The sequence below is a fragment of the Gobius niger genome (assembly GCF_951799975.1).
Source record: "Gobius niger genome assembly, chromosome: 16".
NCBI classification, from domain to species: Eukaryota; Metazoa; Chordata; class Actinopteri; order Gobiiformes; family Gobiidae; genus Gobius; species Gobius niger.
In genome coordinates, this window is record NC_136867.1 from 17,374,058 (window position 1) to 17,394,261 (window position 20,204).

Below are 20,204 nucleotides of genomic sequence, written 5' to 3' on the forward strand. Positions count from 1 at the left end.
TGCTTTCGAAGACACAAAACATAACAGTTGTAGCCCTTTGAGCAGCTTAAATGTTTATGTGAACGTAATTAGATGTAAATGTTTAAAGGTGTTTCATCTCACACCTTCATAAAAGGCTGGAGTCTGTCCCAGCTGGTTTGGCCCTGAGGTGAGTTCACGCTGGACATTGGTCAATAATTACACAGCCAGAGCAGTCTCACTGTCACATTTATTCATTGCTGACCAGACCTCCATTTCACCGTTTGCATTTTGCTTAGCTGTTTGTTGAGCGAAAACAGTGACACAAGTGGATTCCCGAGCACATAACAATCTCACGGAGGGCAAATCAAACAGATGGAGTTTGGCTTTTTGTGGAGGAATGCTTTTTCCCCCTCATTGCCAAACATGACACTCCGGTTTTGGCCATTTGGTCCGACTCTGGCCCCACATTGTGCACACAACAGCCATCCAATAATGTTCTGGTCATGCCAAATTTATCCTCCTGGCGTTTAAAGACGGGACATGTGGCGCTTTACAGGCACATAATGGGCTACCAGAGTCCTGCTGCAGCCTCATCCCACACGCCATTCACTACTAGATTATCCATTATGGTCAACGAGAAGACAGAACCGTTGCATTCCTTGGTATATACAGTGCATTGTAACAAAAGGCTGATAAAAGAATTTCAAATAGATTGTGGTTGCTTCTAATTGATAAGCACAAGCATTTTAAAACCTATTGAAGTTTCTTTTTGACCCTAAAAGCATCACACCGGGCCACTTTCTTTCAGAGCTCACCACAAGACAGTTTAGTTCTAGGCCCAGCTGTCGATGACTCTAGCTATCATCGGCAGCACAGAGTTTCTATTAAAAATCCTTTCGAAGTCTTCTGAATGAAATGGGGGCCAGGATGCTCTGGACTTTGGGAACAGCAGATGCAACTAATCAACTCAACAATTTCCCTTGAATACAGGTATAACCCACCCATGGCCCACAGATGCAGGTCACACAAATTGCATTTTAGATTTTGTTTTTTCTGGTAGTGTGAAATTTGTTCTGTAAGCTGTGTATGTAATTATAAAGGTTTTGGTAACACTTGACACATTGTACCCAACTAAATTTAGTACAGTGTAATGTGCTATGTAACAATGTGTAATAACTTGTACCTATGCATACGCAATGGAATAATGTGTATTAGTACTTCTGAGGCACATAATGTAAGAAGACATAAAAACCTTAGGGTTAGGGCTTAAGGTTAGGGTTAGAGTCTGATGTCGTTTTACATTATGTACCACCAGAATACTAATACACATTATTCTACTGTGTATGTAACCTGTGGGTACAAGTTATTACGTAGTATTACAGAGCACATTGTATATGGCAGGTACAATGTATCAAGGTGGTACATAATGTAAAACGACATCAGACCCTAACCCTAACCTTAAGCCCTAACCCTAAAGGTCATATCTATTTTTTTTTATTTTTTTATTTGTGCTTTATTTATCCAGGATAAAACTCATTGAGATTAAAAATCTCTTTTTCATGAGTGTCCTGGCCAAGATGCATGGGAACAGGTTTACATACAAGTTACAGTTTTACACACATAATCACAAGATAAACATTGCATAATTTAAAGTTTAAATCAAGATAATACACTCAGATAAAACAGCTACATGTAAAAGATTTTTCAATAGTGATTTAAAAGTATGAAGTGATACAAGTTCTTTTAACTGAAACTCCTTCTGTAGCTCATTCCAAGAGTGCGGAGCAGCAAATCTAAAGGCCTTTTTACCCAGTTCTGTTTGCACCCTGGGCACAGAGAGCAGGAGAAGGTCCTGAGAGCGCAGGCTGTAGCTGCTGTTGCTCCTCAGCTCAGTGAGCTGCTGCAGATACGGAGGGACAAGTCCAGCAATACATTTGTAAATCAAAAGATACCAATGATTCAATATTTTATATTTTATTACATTATGTACCTGCAAAGTACTAATACACATTATTCCATTGTGTATGTACTGCATAGGTAAAAGTTATTACAGATTGTTACAAAGCAGATTACATTGTACTAAATTTTGTATCAAGTTAGTGTAAAATAATGTGCTACCATGATAGTAAATAAGTAAATTATTTATAGTGACAGTATTTACATTATATTGACAATGTGGCTCTATTGAAATAAGCTCCCGTAGGAACTCGGAGGCTAAGTAGTGTAGGGCCTGGTTGGTTCTTGGGTGGGAAACCGCTGGGGAACACAAGGTTTAAAAATGTTCACATTTCTTCATAAACTATGAGCGTGTCAAAGCATTTACTTCCTTTCCAGTTACTGTAACTCGCTGCAATCACTGGAATCAAAACCTCTATGTATAGCCTGTTAATGCCACCTAGCACCACATTATCACAAAATAGACCTACACTGGGTAAAAATAGTAACTATTGCATTTTAAAGTTGTCATAATCTAAAGTAATTGTGGCTTAACTGTACATGTTGCCTTGATCTATAGCTTAAGTAATGCCCGTCGAGCTTAATGGTACATGTTGAAGCTGGATGTTAAGACAGATTTTTGACCACAAGTCCCACAGAATTACAGACCAGGCTCCTGTAATGATGCTGCGGGTCGTGCTTAGCAGCTTTTTGGGTCTTTTTACCCCCAGTTTGAACACAAAAAACGTTTCCTCTTAAGTATATATTTTGTTTAGGTAAAAGAGGCTGCACAGATGTTTAGAGATGCCTAGTTCCTGTAGTGAACACATTCCCACTGCGCTGCTTGTCATTCATTACCTGAGACTTGTCTGGGACTTAACCAAGGGACAGGTAGCTATGAGTCACCCTGGACATGAGGTTAATGACAGTTTATGGTGCTTTTTCACAACATTATACTGACATTATCGTGGGTTCTGGATGTGTTTATACCTTACTATTGATTCCTTTATTATAAGGTCGAAGTTTTACAATTAAATAAAGAAAACGCTCAAGCTTACAGGTGCTCATCATATAATTAGAATATAATGAAAAAGTGCATTAACTTCTGTTATTCAACTTAAAATGTGAAACTAATATATGATTTAGACTCATTACATGCAAAGTGACATATGCAAACCTTTGTTTTTTCAGAGATTTTCAATTTGGAGTTTTTACAAACTGAACCATAATAATCACAATGAAGAAAGATTTACTGTAATATTTGTGCTTCAAGATTTCCAAAAAATATGTTTTTATCGCATTTCCTGACTCAACATATCAAGCCTTTATTGTGACGGCCCTAGTCCATACATTGTTTTACAGATTTTCAGAGAAAACAGAACACACAATATTTATTTCAAAAACTTTATTAACTCCTATTTAGTGCCACAACACTGAAATATTTAAAAGAAGCCTGAAAACGTTCTGAAGCTGCATTATTGTTGATATACTTTATATTTGAAATGAAAAGCACACAATGGCAGAAAGGCAAAGCATATCTGCCTGCACATTGTACATATAAACCCACAAAGACATTTCATTAAATGACCAAATGAGGTCAAAACATTTGTGGACGGATGGTGTGAGTTTTCCCACGTCTGCTCAATATGTATGAAAGAGAATGAATGAAGAAGTGTTAAGTGCATGTTTCTGCTAAAATGGTGAAGGGAAGTATTAACCTTAAGCGTTAAGGCTAATGGGTCGTCTGTGCCCATTGACTCAGCAGCAGAGCAGAACAAAGATTAGCTGAGTGATACTAGTGAAAGCAACTTGGGTAGGGATGTTTGGCAGTTTGGTTTCCTCCTCCTGGGAGGAGCCTGGGTCTTATTTAGAGCACTCCAGTTTGGGTAATAAGCACTAAGTAGTTACTTAAAAATTGGAATATAGCCTATATTGGTGATTACAGCTTTAAACATGTAATATTTTTGTATTACATATTACGGTTATACTACTTTGAGTTACTTTTGGCAAAATATACATTGAAAATAATAAAGCAACAGCGCAAAGAGCAGTTAAAGATTTCCTTTTCCTTTGCTTTCCCCCATTCTTTTGTGTTTTGTTTTGATGACATTAACTACACATAACTGCAAATCTCATACACCAAACTCAAACCTAGATTTGGTGCTGGGAAGTTTTTCATTTTTTCATTCATACATAGAAATGCACTTGTAACTCGAGCTACTTGAAATGAAATGACTGATACATTCCCTTATTGTGTTTAAGTAATATGTGTATATTCCTCAGTGACTGAAAAAATAAATGTGTAACTTTTTTTGTTTTACGTTATAGTGAAAGGTGACCTTTAAAAGTCCTCTGAAATGTACTCTGTTTTAGTCCTGGTTGAGTCGTGGTATTCACCTTATTCCAGAAGTTAGTGAATTGTGCCCGCCCCTTTTCTCCTATCTGTTAACATGGGACTGGAGAAGTCCAGATAAAATCAGTTACTACACGAAAACAAAGCCGTGTTCGGCCCCGCTGAGAAACGGCGGGGCGGAATAAGGTGAATAGCTCTGGTTCAGTTATAACATTCACGATAAACACACTAAATAATATTGGTTGCAGTTCTTTACATATAAGCAAGATGCAAAAGGTTGAGGTCCTCTGTGTAAGGGCAAGAGGCAAAGTGATGGAATAAGGAACACCAATATCTTCAGACATTATTATGGGATTTTCGATTACCAGTACTTTATGGTGCGCAAACTTTTTCAGTGTTTCCAAAGGCTCTTTTCTGATGATGGTGCCAGTTTCTGGATCAACTGTGGTAAAAATGCACCTGCAAAAGTAAAAAAATACATAGCACATAGTGACAATAACGCAGTAGTAAATATGTAATTAGAAACAGTCTAAAATGTCAAGCTTGGTTGTTTTCTAAATTGCTTCATATATCAGGCTTGTTTGTGCTATTGGTTTGAAACATTGTAAACATTTAGCATGGCCTGATGTCAAATGCTGATACTACTTAATGGCAGTGAACGCAGTGTTATTGTGCATTGGCAGCGCGGACCCTGGCTCTTGGTTCGGTGTTACCTTCCACACGCCATCACACGCTTCAGCCGCACGCTGCCAATCTGGAGCTCCTCCCAAGAGTCCTGAAAAAGCATTTGGTTTGTGAGATAAAATTAGTCAACGCGGCTCGCTCCGAACGGGGTGCTGCGGTGAGTCAGACCTGAACCACATGATCATCTATTAACAGGAGGGAAACCAAACAATAACAAGGGAATCTGCACGAGGAAAATAATAAAAAAAACTACATTACACAATACTGTTCACATTTACGTATGGTGGGGTATGATAGATGTCTTTAGTGGTGAATTTGTATAAGCTCAGTCGTCCAGGAAATGTCCTGAAATTTTCCGTCTTCTCAAGAAGAATATTCAGATGTTCGAACATCCTCAACTTAACCAACCCAATCCAGTTGATGACAATTAATGATCTCTTCTACAACATACATTCATCTACATTCATCAGGCACCAGGCTGCAGTGGTATGAAAAAAAATGCTCTTCAGTTGTTCAGTTGATCATTATTGGTACAAGAGAACAATTGTGAATCAGCATGCCAGTGTATATGGTGTTACAGCTAACAGGACGAAACCCCTTATGAATAATGGGTGATTTATGAAATGAAATCTGTGTTATTTGATTATTAGCTTAATTAATAAATAAACTTAACAAGATCCTGACCTCCTGGAATGGCTTGCAGTCGCTGACGATGATATTAGGATGGAATCGCTCCATAGTCAAATCTTCGTCCAGTTTACTGCTGAGGCAACATCGCATGTTTGCGACGGTTTCTGAACTGTACTCTAAATTACTGAGTTTTTGCTGTTTGCTAATTACATCCATCAAAATAGCACATTCAATTCAACTGGGATTATTTGTACAGCTCAACCAGCAGCTGCTTACTGCTTTACATATAAGTTTCATGTTTTTTTGCCCTTACTGTGACAACTTCCAAACTACTGTGACTAGTTTACCTCATCTTTTGAGAACAGCAGCTCCTTCTCGCCTGGCTTTCATGTGGGGTTCAAAGTGCACCAAACCGTAGGTCTTTTCTGCATCGAGATAACGAGTGAGCCAAGAGGAGGCAGCGTCTCCACAGTCCCGGCCTTGGATATTCTCGCTAAACACACTGCAGTAAAAAAAAAAAACACATTTATTAGTGTATATAAATAAATGTGTTTATTGACCTATACACCTTTCTGGAAAGAGATGGGTAAAGGCATTGGTATTGCACTTTTCAAATTCAAACAGCCTTCAGGCACCTACAGAAGCCCAGTAGAAAGAGTAAGGAGTTAGATATGTAAATACAGAAAGGACATAGATAAACAAATTAAAAAAAAGAAACACTAAGAAACTGCAGGTCCTCACTGTTCTGTCTGTTATTGCAAGGAATTTCCTTCCTTCTCTTCGAACAATACAAGGAGTATGTGGAATGGTATATAAAGGCCATCTTAAATATGGGGAAGGAGGAGGCTGCACTTCCAGCAGATCCTTCTCTTCCTGATGCCTTAAACTCCTTTTATGCCCGTCATGAGAGCTCTAACACCTCCCCCTGCACCAAGCTCACCATACCACCAGGTGACTCTCCACTCTGCAGTGTCCTCCTGACCTCCTCAGGAAATACAGAGGACTAACCCATGCAAGGCAGCAGGTCTGCAGTGGCTTCTGTGGTTCATCACGCCCTCACTCATCTGGAGGAACGGGACACATATGTCAGGCTCCTCTTCCTGGATTTTAGCTCGGTGTTTAACACCATCATTCCACAGACCCTGGTGAACAAACTGGAACTGTTTGGACTGAAACCATTGCTGTGTAATTGGGTGCTGGACAAGTCGTAAACATACACGGCTGCTCATCTACAACTCTGAACACAGGCTCCCCACTCCGCTAACATATGACTGCTCAGCCTCTCACCCAGGCTGTCATATTGTTCAATTTGCAAATGACACTGCCGTGTTGGGATTAATCTCCCATAACAACGAGACACCATACAGACAGGAGGTACAACATCTGGAGACCTGGTGCAGGAACAACCTCTGCTTAAATTTATCAAAGATAAAGGAGTTGATGGTGGATTTTGGGAAGAACAGCTGCCCACACTCCCCTCTCAACATCATGGGCACAGAAGTCCAGGGAGAGTCCAGCTTAAGTACCTGGGCCTCTATTTGAACGACAGCCTCAACTCGTCAACTATCACAGCCAGCATTGCCAAGAAGGCAACGCCTCTTCTTTTTGGAGGAGACTCAAAATTGCTGGCCTCGGCCCCAAAGCCTATATATGATGGTATAGTTGTTAAAATGACCACTTGGTGCTCCTAACTAAACGCGGAACTGAGGTTGTCTCTGTTGTAACACACACCTGTTAAGCCTGCCTCAATGCTGACTCACTGCAGGAGCTTATCAGCCCCTTCTCCTCACTGCTCGGTCTGTTTAGGACAAAACTTCACTCCACAGGCACAAGCAAATTATGTCTACACATTGTTGTGTGTTTGTTTTTTAAGTCAGTATTTATTATTACAGTATATGTATATTCTGAGATTTTTATTTAGGCACACTGGGCCTTGAGGACCGAATTTCGTTCTATTGAGTTTTTTGTGGTATGTGGAATGACAAATAAAGTAAATTGAACCTTGATAAGCTGTACAATGTTATTTAAAATGTCTGTCAAATCTTGTGCAGCTTATTTGATCTGAACTCAAATTATAAAGTACGCACATCATTTTCATTCTAAACAGAACCCTCAACATTCCAGACTTATACCAGGCATTACTGAGCAACAAAACCACTTCGGTGTCCAAATCACCTGCAGTTAATGACCCTGTTGTTGGGATGTTTTACAGGGATCTTCAGCTCCTCCATGTCGGGTCCGTTCAGACAGACCTGCCCCCCTTCACAGGTGAGAGTCACCAGCACAGGCGGGGTTTCTGCCGTCCTGTCACCACGCGGCCACCCTCAGTCACCTCCACACAGTGTCTGCAGCACAGAACAGGTGTGCAGAAGATGCCATTGAGGTCATTTTAAAACATTTCTGAATTCTGATGTATCTTTTGCTGTTAAGAAACAAGTCAACTACACCTGCCCTCAAAGCACTGGGGGACACTTGAGGGCCTTGGGATATTTTAATTTGATGAAGATTAATTTGGAGGGGATGACACTGCATTTCAAATCAGATTTTAGCCGCAGGGTAGTGATTGTGACAAGGGAAAAAGGTTGGAAACTGTCAAGCAAAATTAAAAGCTAAGAGGCTATTGAGGGTAAGGTTGTCTCTAAATACATTATGTGTGTGTCCTGGTATAAGATTCGTGATCACGGACAGCATAATCAGTAAATCCACAACTCGGACCTGTTGCACAGCACAGCACTCACCGATCCCGCAGGTTCCCAAACTTCAGCCCAGTTCTGAGGCACTCCGCGCGCGCCAAGGAGAGCGCCTTACCAGATTTGAGTGGGTGCACGAGTAACTGCGACACGACACCCACGCGCACTAGTTTTTGTGGCTTTCGGAGATATTTATAACCCACTGCGAGACCGAGCAAAGCAGCGCCAGCCCCGCAGACCAACGCGTTCAGGAGATCCATTCTTTAGTGCAGGACCTCGTTGGAACCGTGGCATCGGAGAACAGCTCCTTCGCCTGGAGCCACGCCTTCAGGTACTTTGGATATGTGTCATATTAATTAATTTATTGATGCAAAAAGAGATAGTCCTCGGTCAGTATTAGGGACCGTCAGAAGTTACTCTACTTAAATCACCGCTAAATAAGGTGCACGAAAGAGATTTGTGGCGAAATACTTTGGTTAATCACCACAGATCTAAAATAGATATGTTATTTTCATACAATTCGTGTGAGCGTTTTATATTTTTCTACATATGTAATTTCTCAATGATCCTGGGTTGGGTTAGACTTTACAAAATTAATACTAGGGCTCCCTGACGTGTTGTCCCTGACGTGTTGTTCATGAGCAGTGTCACTCACGGGACGAACTGCGCAGGAGAGAGAGCGTTTCTCCAATTGGTGGTAAAGTACCACAAATACATCAACAGTATGTGAGTTTCGTGATTCACTCCCAAATGCAGATTCGCACATGCAAAGGCACTTCACAAATCAATTTACAGAAGCAGAGATTCACAAACCAAAACATATTTATTCACAAATATATGTGAAAATAATATTTGGCGAGAATAAATCCATGCACGCAAATAAGACAGTGTGAGTAAATCTGGGATTTTGAATTAATTGGTATTTTGCATTAATATAACACAAATTTAACCCCATATCTTTATGGCAGCACCTGTGTTACTGCACCGATCTCATCCCACACTGTCAGTCAGTCTTCTCCAGTATAGCAGCCTGTTCGTATCGCCTTGTTCACACAGCCATGAATTAAAGCTGTTATTCTCCACTCGTCACTCTTCATGGTGTCAGAAGTTTCCTGTCTCAACATATCAAGCCAATGAATGGAATTAACTATAAAAGGCACGATAATTACTATATCTTTCAGTAAGTTCAATATAATTTTGGACTCAAAATTGTCATGTTACTTTACTTTTCATTGTTTTTCATATTTTTCATTTTTTACAGGTGTACATTGAGTTTCATGTTTATTGCAACAAGTGTAACATTTAAGATAATGGTTAAGTACATAGAAATAAGATTTACTGACATTTTATGCTTCAAGGTTTCACTCTCTTTGGCAAAATTGATGGTTTATCGCGTTTCCTGTCAAGCCTTTTTGTTTTTGTGACGTCCCGAGTTCATACATTCTTGAATGAATGTTCAAAGACAACAGTTAGGTTGACAATGATATGACTATGCAGTTGTTGTGTAGGGTCTGAAATCACAATATTTATTTCAAAAACTTTATCAACTCCTATTCAGTGCCACAACACGGAAATATTTAAAAGAAGTCTGAAAACCTTCTGAAGCTACAGAGTCTGAATGCATTATAGTTTATATGCTTTGTATTTTAAATTAAAGGCATCTGCCTGCATATTGTACATATAAACCCACAATTTACAAGAGATTTTAGTTGAAAATCATGACTAAATGAGGTCAAAGCATTTGTGGGCGGATGGTGTGAGTTTTCCCACCTCTGCTCAATATGTATTTAAGAAAATGAATGAAGAAGTGTTAGGTGCATGAAATTAATGCAAATATTGAGTTTTTATTTCAATTTCAAAAAGGCAGTAAGTGTTATAAAAATAATTTCATCGTGTGAAGAAAAAGACAAAGATAATATCCGTGAAACAACTACTTCATATGTGGACACTGTTATATTCTTCTTGCTATTACAAAGATAGTTCTTGTTTTTTTTTAATTGTAAGCTTCAGTGATTAGCACAATGTGATAGAAGTGCTCATAAAATGCTCTGTGGAGGAACGATTGCACTTGTCAATTTATTTCTTGGACTTCTCATTTTCTCAGAGAACAACCTGGAAAACGTCATCTCCAACCTGCAGGATTCCCGTCTTCTTCACCGTGAGCAGCTGTCCGAACAGTGGAGATGACTTATAGATGTGTTTCTCAGACGGATCGCACAGACGGTAACTGGAAAAGATACATTTGTATAATCCGATAAGCAAAAAAGGCATGTGCATCCTTTGTTTTTAGTCACTCTAGCCTTCTACTTTGCTCATTAGTGAAAGGTCAGGTCTAATCTGGAATGTCCTCTGTTTTAGTCCTGGTTGAGTCGTGGTATATCTCTGGTTCAGTTATAACATTCACGGTAAACACACTAAGTAATATTGGTTGCAGTTCTTCACATATAAGCATCGTTCTTTAGATGCAAAAGGTTAAGGTCCTCTGTGCGAGGGACAAGAGGCAAAGTGATGGAATGAGGAATATCAATATCTTCAGACATTATGATAGGATTTGCAGTAAATGAATGGTGTGCAAACCTTTTCAGTGTATCCAAAGGCTCTTTCCTGGTGATGATGCCAGTTTCTGGATCAACTGTGGTAAAAATGCACCTGCAAAAATAATACATAGTATATGGTTAGTGACTATAATGCAGTCGTAAAAATACAACTAGAAACAGTCTAAAATGTAAAGCTTGATATTTTCTTTATTTCTTTATGCACCATAATTGCATGTTCGGTGTAGCTTCTACAGTCTTTCAAACAAAATTGAGTATGTCTGAATTTGTAAGGCAAAAAGAAAATAGAAGCAACTAAGTTACAAAGTTTTCTTGCAATTAGTCTTATCATTTTTGTCACATTCAGATTTAGCCACATTTTGAACCACAAGAACAAACCTTTTAAATTTTCTACATGTGTTCTTGCATCAGGCTTGTTCTTTGTCTTGGTTTGAAACATTGTAAACATTTAGCATGGCCTTTTGCCAAATGCTGATACTTCTTAATGGCAGTGAACGCAGTGTCATTGTGCATTGGCAGCGCGGACCCTGGCTCTTGGTTCGGTGTTACCTTCCACACGCCATCACACGCTTCAGCCGCACGCTGCCAATCTGGAGCTCCTCCCAAGAGTCCTGAAAAAGCATTTGGTTTGTGAGATAAAATTAGTCAACGCGGCTCGCTCCGAACGGGGTGCTGCGGTGAGTCAGACCTGAACCACATGATCATCTATTAACAGGAGGGAAACCAAACAATAACAAGGGAATCTGCACAAAGAAAGTATGTTAAAGAAACTACACTACACTGTTAATTACTGTGTATTGTTCACATTTACGTATGGTGGGGTGTTACAGATGTTTAGTGGTTAATTTGTGTCGGCTCTTTTGTCCAGGAAATGTCCTTTTTTCTTTTTCTCAAGAAAACTAATCTGAAGATCGAACATCCTCAACCCACCCAATCCAGTTGATGACATTTAATCATTTCTTGTACAACATACATTGATGTACAATGATCATGTTCTGTATTAACATATGGTAGAATTGAGATAAGAAAACAAAACACGATTATCATTGATAGATCTTTTTGTTTTAAAGGGGGGGTATTATGCAATATCGACTTTTTCAAGCTTTACATCATGTTATTAAGTCATTCCCTCATTAAAAACATGCCTGAAGTGTTGCCTTAGCACATTCACGTATTTTCGAGTAATCTGTAAAAACTCCGATGGCAGCCATTTTAGGGATAAAACGCCTGATTCCTTCAGGAAACGCCTCCGACCTCCAGGATACGCCTCCAACCTTTCGTCACCAGCCGAGTAACCAACCACTGCTCCTCAGCAGAACCCCCTCCCCGCAGTGTCTAGCCCTAAGATGTAAACAGAGTCATCATGGAGGATTAGCTTCATGTGTTGTGAACCGGAGCCACAGCAGACTTTTACAAAGACACACATCAGTGTTTCTGTTACCGAAACACCCAGGATTAAAACCGGTGACAAGAACGCTTATTTCAGTGTCTGGTTCTGCGCTGGGCCTTGATGATGCACAGAGCCTCCGGAGAAAGCTAATGCTAAGCTAAACCTCGAGTCATCACGTGAAAACGAGAAATATGCACACATAAAGTCAATAAAACCACCACACACATAAAGAACCGTTTAACAATGATCACACACGGAGCCAGGCTTGTTGATTTGGAAGTTTATTGCTCACATTTCATCTACAATGGGTCATAGCCGAGTGGCTTTCTCCCGGAGCTAACAAGCTAGCCGCGACAAGCTAACGGGAAAATTCACTGAATACAAGCAGCATATTATGCATTGAAAACGTCACTAAAACAGGCAACTGCTTGCAGCAGCCTTTATGATGATGACACACGGAGCCTGGCTTGTTGATTGTGTAGTTTATTGCTCACATTTCATCTACAGTGAGTCGTAGCCGAGTGGTTTTCTCCAGGAGCTAAGGCACTATTAGCCACGACAAGCTAACAACCTTCACCTTCACAACATTCATTGAAAACAGTCAGCATATTATGCACAAATAACGTCAATAAAGCAGGCAACTACTTGAAGCAGCCTTTACGATGATCACACAATGAGCCTGGCTTTACACATTTGTGGTTTATTGCAGACTTTTCATCAACAATGAGCTGTAGTCGATTATAACAAGCTAACGGGTAACCTCGAAAAACCACTGTCCACCTGCACAGATAATGTCCGTCTTTGAATCGTATGGGCTCCTGCAGATCCTGGTGTCGTCCATGGGGGTATAGTTAGAGATCCATAGGGCATGGCAGATGCAAAGAGAGAGCCTCCAAACAGCAGTTATTTTTCAGGCAAGAGCCCCTTCCAAGCGTCCGGTGTGGAAGGTTCGTCTCCAAATAATATCCTGTGTGGCCATTGTTCACAAAGTAATAAACAGTAGCTCCTTTCCAACAATAAAAATTAAAATGCACCGAACGTAGTTTCAATACAGTTGAGACAACGAGCGCAGTGTTGTGATGCCACAGACAGCGTGTGGAGGGGGCGTGTCGGAAAGGGTCAGAGGTTCTTAAAGAGACAGGGGCCTATTTCAAGTCTTTCGCTACCGCCATTTTGAAAGAGCAATTTTATACAAGGCAGTTATTCTAATTTACTGCATTTACAGACCAACAGAAGGTTTCGTCATCATTGTAGTGTGCCATAGACTGGTGCTATGTGGCTGAAAAAAGCATAATACCCCCTCTTTAAAGAAAAAAAAGAAATTCCTGGACTAGCAAGTAAACAGATAGGCCACATGGTTCAAATATAGCGATCGATAGTTTTCCTCTTCGAAGGTAAACTTTTCATCCCTGTGCACGTGTCCTGATCCTCTGACGGCTCCTCGCATGTTTCTGTTTTGTCCATTAGCACGACTTTGTAGCTGATTTTACACTTAAAATCACCACGTCCTCTCATCTTGCTTCCACATGTGCCATCCTGTGCTTCCTGTTTGTTTGGGCCGAGTGTTTCCCTGGGCTTGATCTGACAGGCGCTGCAGCCTTTTTTCTAGAATGCCACAGGACTGGCCAACTCTCATGTTGATTAAAACACACCGCGCGATTATCGAGATCCACCTTTATTAAAATCGCGATACAGTTCGAATAAACTCCCAGCCCCACTTCGACCAGTGTCTCAGAGTAACCTGTCAGGAGCTGTGGGCGGCAGCAACAGTGCAGCACATGGACCCATCTCCAGAGTTTCTTTTAAATACAAAATGCGGATATCTTGTTCAGATTGTCACTGGGTTCAGCCCCTGTGTAAAGCACTTAAAAACAAGGAAATGCTTTGATCAAGAGCAAGAAGAATGGGAAAGGATTTAGCTGTGTCGGGGTCAGAGCATCTCCAAACCAAGCTCTTTTAGGGTGCTGCCGCTCTTCAGTTGTAAATCATTATTAGTACAAGAGAACAATTGTGAATCAGCATGCCAGTGTACATGGTGTTACAGCTTACAGGACGAAACCCCTTATGAACATAATGCGTGAATTAATACATGAAATCTGTGTAAGTTGATTTATTAGCTTAATTAATGAACAAGATCCTGACCTCCTCAAATGGCTTGCAGTCGCTGACGACAATATTAGGACGGAATCGCTCCACAGTCACATCTTTGTCCAGTTTACTGCTGAGGTCCTTCACTGAGGCTTCAGAGAGAAGCATAACGGGGGCAACATCGGTGTACACCACCTCCTGGAGAGAGAATACTTTGTTGTTTGCAAAGGTTGCTGAATTGTACAATACATTACTGAGTTTTTGCTGTTCGAAACGGCAGTCTCAATTTAACTTGGATTAATTGTATAGCTCAACCTGTTGCTGCTTAACATAGAAATTTCATGTTTTTTTGCTCTTACTGTGACAGCTTCCAAACTAGCTTTAAAAAGATACAAGACTAAGGCACTCAAAGAAAGAATGGTAAAAGGCCTTTGCCGACACGTTTCAACCCTATTGGGCCTTCGAGTCCCAGGGGCTGGAACTCTGCTCAGCTGATGCACTACATCCTATGAGCAGCATTTTAAAGGGGCTAGATCAGGGGTGGCCAACTAGTCAGAGACCAAGAGCCGAAATTGTCAACCTTGACCCTGTGAAGAGCCACAAAGGCACCGACCATTAGCGAGATTCCGGGGCGGTAGATTATTGTGATTAAATAGAATGTGACCGTTTTATATAATCACAATAAACTATAATTTTATGCCTGGCCTTTTTCTTTTTTTTTAATAATTGTGTTAGATTGAATGGTTTTACTCCTCAACAAGATTGAAATACATGTATATTAACTGAAATTCTGTGCTTTCTGCTCTGACTGAGACAGAATTAGATTATTATTATTATTTTATTTATTTTTTTAATGCTGGGGTGTGTTTGTATGTGGGGCCCTGCCCACTGAGCCCCCTTCTCTGATTCGCCCCTGGCCTGTGCGCTCAGTGCAGCTTCGTCCTGACTGGACTGTGCAGAGAACGCACTCTAGGCTGCACAAAGTTTATGAACTTTAACCAGGAGCCTCTGGAGGATCTGAGAGTCTGTTTTAAGTTGCATCTGTTACAGCTACTGTCACATGTGAAAGGAAAGTCAATGACTTGCGTATTTCCGCGTTACGATGTCGCGCTTCGCATCATATGCTTCAAAAGAGCTCCGCTTTTTTCCATTTCCTAATTTTGATCTTTTTCTGTGAATATGAGGCCAAATTACATCAAATAAAGAGTAGGCTGATCAGAAACCTGAAAAGCACAGAAGCTAATCCTAGTGCCACGATCTGCCTGCCTGTTGTTTAGCCTACATCCCGCTTTGACTGAGGCTGCCGCACGGGCACCTTTTACACGCCGCCTCGAAAAGGAGGGAGATACAGACTCTCATTCATGTGTAGAGATGGAAACAGGGTCTGTAGGACGATGGTAGGATTTTTGGTCAAAGACTATTACAGTTTATGGGAAATATTTACCAATTATTTTGCAAAGAGCCGCATTGTATTAAACATATCCAATCATGCAAAGAGCCGCACTCTGATTGGCCAAGAGCCGCATGCGGCTCGAGAGCCGCGGGTTGGCCACCCCTGGGCTAGATGCAAGTTAGGCATATTATACTCACTACTGCCACCTCAGGTCATACGTGTAACTGCACCTTCTACATTAAGCTCGTGCATGAGGCAATTTGGACCAAAGTAAGACCTTTTTGAGTGACAGTGCAGGATTTTAGAGGCAGTTGTGGTGAACAGGTCTGGGCTCATTCTACACCTTAGGACATTGTTGGAACATGCAGGGGGAGGAAAATACATAATTTTAACATTTTTAAACTCCGTATAGTCACTTTGAAGTTTAAGAATAGCTATATAAAAAAAAACAATTGGCAAAACAAACAAAATTATATACAATTATTATCTATAAATTATCTACAGTCATATAGACAAACGCATTTTATAAACAGGAGCATTAAAGAAATGGTGTTAAGTCCAGTTCCCCACTGGATACTCTGTTGAGTGTAAATCCAGAAGGACTCCCTCAGCAGAAGCCTTTTAAGTCTGTCGCCTCCTCTTAGCTTTTAAAGGAATAGGCCACCGTTTTTACATACTGAGATATGCTCTTACCTCACTAGTCGAGACTTCCCCCGCTCACTTCCGTCAATAACCTTTAAGAGTTACTGCGCGGACGTTTTGCTCCTCGTATCATTACGCCTCACAATATAGTCCCCCTTTTTATCTGCTTATAAAATCGACCCGTTACATTTCTGTGTAAATATACTTTGCATGAAAACACTTCACGTAACTTTATTTAAATAGGGAACACATGGAGGAGCTTGGTAGCTTCTATCGTGAGCTTTTTTGGAGCTATATGACATATGGGAGAGGCTGCGTATGTGCTCCGTTTGCCTGGCAGAGCGCACGGACAAAGACCAGACGGGGATATATTAACTCGACTAAAGTGAGGTAAGAACACATCTCAGTATGTAAAAACGGTGGCCTATTCCTTTAAGGTGTTATGTCCATGGTTAGAATGTTTAAAATGTAGTACCATTCCTGTCCTTATGTTTTTTTGTTTGTTTTTTTTAATGGGGGAGGTGGCTATTGACCAGTTTATTGTTGAAAGTCGGAGCTCTGCAGAAACTAATAGTGGGGGTTTCTGGGAGAGCTTCCCTAAGTTGGCTGTCACTTGTGTGGATATTCCAGTTTTGTTTTATAATTTGTTTCATTTTGTTTTCCTCAGAGCTGTATTGTGTCACAATGTACTTGATTCATACTATCTACCTCATCTTTTGAGAAAAGCAGCTCCTTCTCGCCCGGCTTCCTGGCTTTCATGTGGGGTTCAAAGTGCACCAAACGGTAGGTCTTTTCTGCACTGAGATAACGAGTGAGCCAAGAGGAGACAGCGTCTCCACAGTCCCGGCCTTGGATATCCTCACCACTCAGTCTGCAGGGGAAAAAAAACATTAATTAGTGTATATAAATAAATGTGTTTATTGACCTATAGACCTTTCTGGAAAGAGATAGGAAAAGGGCATAAATATTTCACTTTTCAATTTCAAACAGCCTTAAGGCACCTATAGAGGCCCTGCAGAAAGAGTAAGGAGTTAGATATGTGTAAAAACAGAAAGGACATAGACACAGATAAACAAACAAACTAAAAAAGAGAACCATTAAGAAACTGCAGGATCTCACTGTTCTGTGTGTTAGTGCAAGAATTCCATTTCCAGAGATAAGCTGATTTACTGTGGTGGCACAGGAGTAAAGATCTTGCCACCCCAGCTGCCACCCCATTGATGGCAGGCCCAGGCCGGCTGAAAATAGTCGTGCTTGATTATTTAGTCCCAGATAAGACCATGTGGTGTGCTCCATGTTTAGTCCTGGTTTGGAAAAGTGTCTAAATTCTAATGCAGTCATCAACCTGGCACTTTGTAAATTCATTGTTTCAAGGATTAGTTGCAATCCAGATCTTCAAATCCTGATTAATTAATAGTTTTTTTGGTTTGTATAACCAATGTGATGTCTCACATCTGCTCTAGAAGTGACCGGGGTGCTTACAGAGGCTCACTCTCAGTTAGTACTTTTTTGACAGGACAAAGAATGATAACAACTTTATAGCTAAATAATGAACCAGGTGCCAACCCCTGTGTAGATGATGATTTTTTTTTTATTTTTTTTTTACAAAGGTTTAAATTTTAACTGAGTTGGAAACCCCCTACTTATATTATGGACAATGCTACTATTTGTATATAACTTTGGGCTCAACCTGCATCTATACAGAAACATGGTCTTGCGATCAAGCAAAACCTGCGTACCCCCACTATAAACATTCAACATTGTGAAATGTGTTGCCACCCCAGAAATAATCCCTGACCCTGCTTGCCATCCCATGATTTTGTTTCTAGATCCGCCCCTGATGTTTTCTAAAATGTCTGTCAAATCTTGTGCAGCTTACTTAGTCTTAACTGAAATTATAAAGTACGCACATCATTTTCATTCTAAACAGAACCCTCAACTTTCCAGACAGTGTCAAAACAGAGAATGACAAATTTTATGACTAAAAGTTGACACTCATTTGAGATATACCGAGGATTACTGAGCAACAAAACCACTTCGGTGTCCCAAATCACCTGCAGTCAATGACCCTGTTATTGGGATGTTTTACAGGGATCTTCAGCTCCTCCATGTCGGGTCCGTTCAGACAGACCTGCCCCCCATCACAGGTGAAAGACATCAGCACCAGGCGGGGTTCCTGCCGTCCCGTCACCATGTGGCCATCCTCTGTCACCACCATCCAGTGTCTGCAGCAGAAAACAGGTGTACACAGTCATTTTAAAACATTGATTATTTTTTATGTATCTTTTGCTGGTGGTGTTTTTTGATGAAGAGTGCCAATGCAGAGACACACAGTAAATCAGTATATCGTAAACTAACTCCTCAAAGGCCACAAAACATGGAATAATTGGCCCAAATGATTTTTTTCCCCCAGCAGTATATACTACACTTTGCAGAAGTAACTTTTATTTATATATTTTCACATAGACGAACACAAAAGGTGCAACCGATGCATTGCATATATTAATGTGATTGTGGACGCATTTGGATGTGCAGCTTGTAGACAGGAATTTTGACTGATTTTACAAAGTTTCCATCATGATTGATAAAGGTTGATTTCAGTTGATAGGTGACTGATAAGTTGCCTAAAATTAAAAGCTAAGGCCGTTTGGGGTAAAGTTGGCTCTCTAAATGAACAGTATTATGTAACAGTGTGGGTCCTTGTAGCAGGATTTGGGATTTCTGTTCACGGCCCATATTCGTGATCACGGACAGCATAATCTGTAAATCCACAACTCGGACCTGTTGCACAGCACAGCACTCACCGATCCTGCAGCTCCCCAAACTTCAGCCCGGTTCTGAGGCACTCCGCGAGCGCCACGGAGAGCGCCTTACCAGATTTGAGTGGGTGCACGAGTAACTGCGACACGACGCCCACGCGCACTAGTTTTTCTGGCTTTCGCAGATATTTATAACCCACTGCGAGACCGAGCAAAGCAGCGCCAGCCCCGCAGACCAACAGAGGCGTTCGGTTTTTCAGGAGATCCATCTTTAGGGCAGAAGTTTGTTGTTTGTGGACATTGAACTTGTGTTAAAGAGACAGAACCCACGTTGGAACTGTGGCATCGGAGAACAGCTCCCTCGGCTGGTGTCACAGGCTTATTACGCACAGAGCACGCCGCCAACAGGTGACAGACTGAACTGAACTGAACTTGACCTGACCCCGCACTCTCGCTGCTGTGACCGAGACCTGACTGATGAATGACCTTTACAGTTTACTGCTTAGTGTTATCAATACGTCAATGTCTTGGACTTGGACTATTCCAGCTCTATAAAGGATCTACAATAGAAATAGGACTGTCTTCTCTACACTATCTGTAAACACCTGAACATTTAATTGCATTACTAAAGTAAAAATAAAATGACATCTCATTAAACATTTCTAATACAATCTAAATCTCATCTAATTAGACTTTGACTTCTCCAAAACTGCACCTCCAAAACTGGGTTCAGGTGTAAAAGGCCAAGAGTCCGGGGATGCAGGAGTGAAGATTTCGCCTCGTTAATGCTGGACTGTTTTTGATGGAACCATACAAATTACATCATTATTTATTCATGTCCCCAACCCACAATTAATGATTGTTTATTAGGCCCGAGCGGCCTGCCGTCGCAAGGGCCTATTGTAATCGCAATCACAGCGCAGTGCGCGCAGCGCACTGAACCTAAGTGCGCGGAGCGCACAAAAACAGCGCGAAGCGCTGTCCCCATGTCAACCGTAAACTCACCATGTAAAACAGTGACAGCCCACACCAGAGGTGTGGGCCCTTTATACTTATTATTGCATTAAAATGAATGGGGGTATATAGTGTGAATGGGGGTATATAGTGGATGACGAGCGCGAAGC

The 20,204-nt window shown here is 40.9% G+C and overlaps 1 protein-coding gene and 1 pseudogene across 2 annotated transcripts; both read right to left on the minus strand.

Moving 5' to 3' along the window:
* Positions 1-793: 793 nt before the first annotated feature.
* On the minus strand, positions 794-8,513 carry LOC306976374 (mitochondrial amidoxime-reducing component 1-like; annotated as a pseudogene). The gene is made up of 8 exons: positions 8,302-8,513; positions 7,739-7,908; positions 5,916-6,074; positions 5,618-5,765; positions 4,963-5,024; positions 4,615-4,708; positions 1,697-1,861; positions 794-898 (listed from the first exon to the last, which is right to left on the minus strand). The product of its transcript is annotated as a mitochondrial amidoxime-reducing component 1-like (transcript).
* A 1,732-nt stretch (positions 8,514-10,245) lies between these two features.
* Positions 10,246-19,442, minus strand: LOC306976259 (mitochondrial amidoxime-reducing component 1-like). Its single transcript, XM_079574165.1, has 7 exons — positions 19,126-19,442; positions 18,376-18,546; positions 17,030-17,192; positions 14,341-14,484; positions 11,358-11,419; positions 10,831-10,902; positions 10,246-10,480 (listed from the first exon to the last, which is right to left on the minus strand). The coding sequence occupies exons 1-7, from the start codon at positions 19,347-19,349 to the stop codon at positions 10,354-10,356; spliced, it is 963 nt and encodes a 320-aa protein (XP_079430291.1). The 5' UTR covers positions 19,350-19,442; the 3' UTR covers positions 10,246-10,353.
* Positions 19,443-20,204: the final 762 nt, after the last annotated feature.

What these genes read in the sequence shown, in the direction of transcription:
- LOC306976259 (XM_079574165.1), bottom strand. Translation starts at nt 19,349, where the DNA reads ATGGATCTCCTGAAAAACCGAACGCCTCTGTTGGTCTGCGGGGCTGGC. An exon ending in CGTGTGATGGCGTGTGGAAG is followed by an intron (nt 10,903 to 11,357) that starts GTAACACCGAAC and finishes TTATTTTTGCAG; the next exon opens with GTGCATTTTTACCACAGTTG. An exon ending in CCTTTGGATACACTGAAAAG is followed by an intron (nt 10,481 to 10,830) that starts GTTTGCACACCA and finishes TATCTTTTCCAG; the next exon opens with TTACCGTCTGTGCGATCCGT.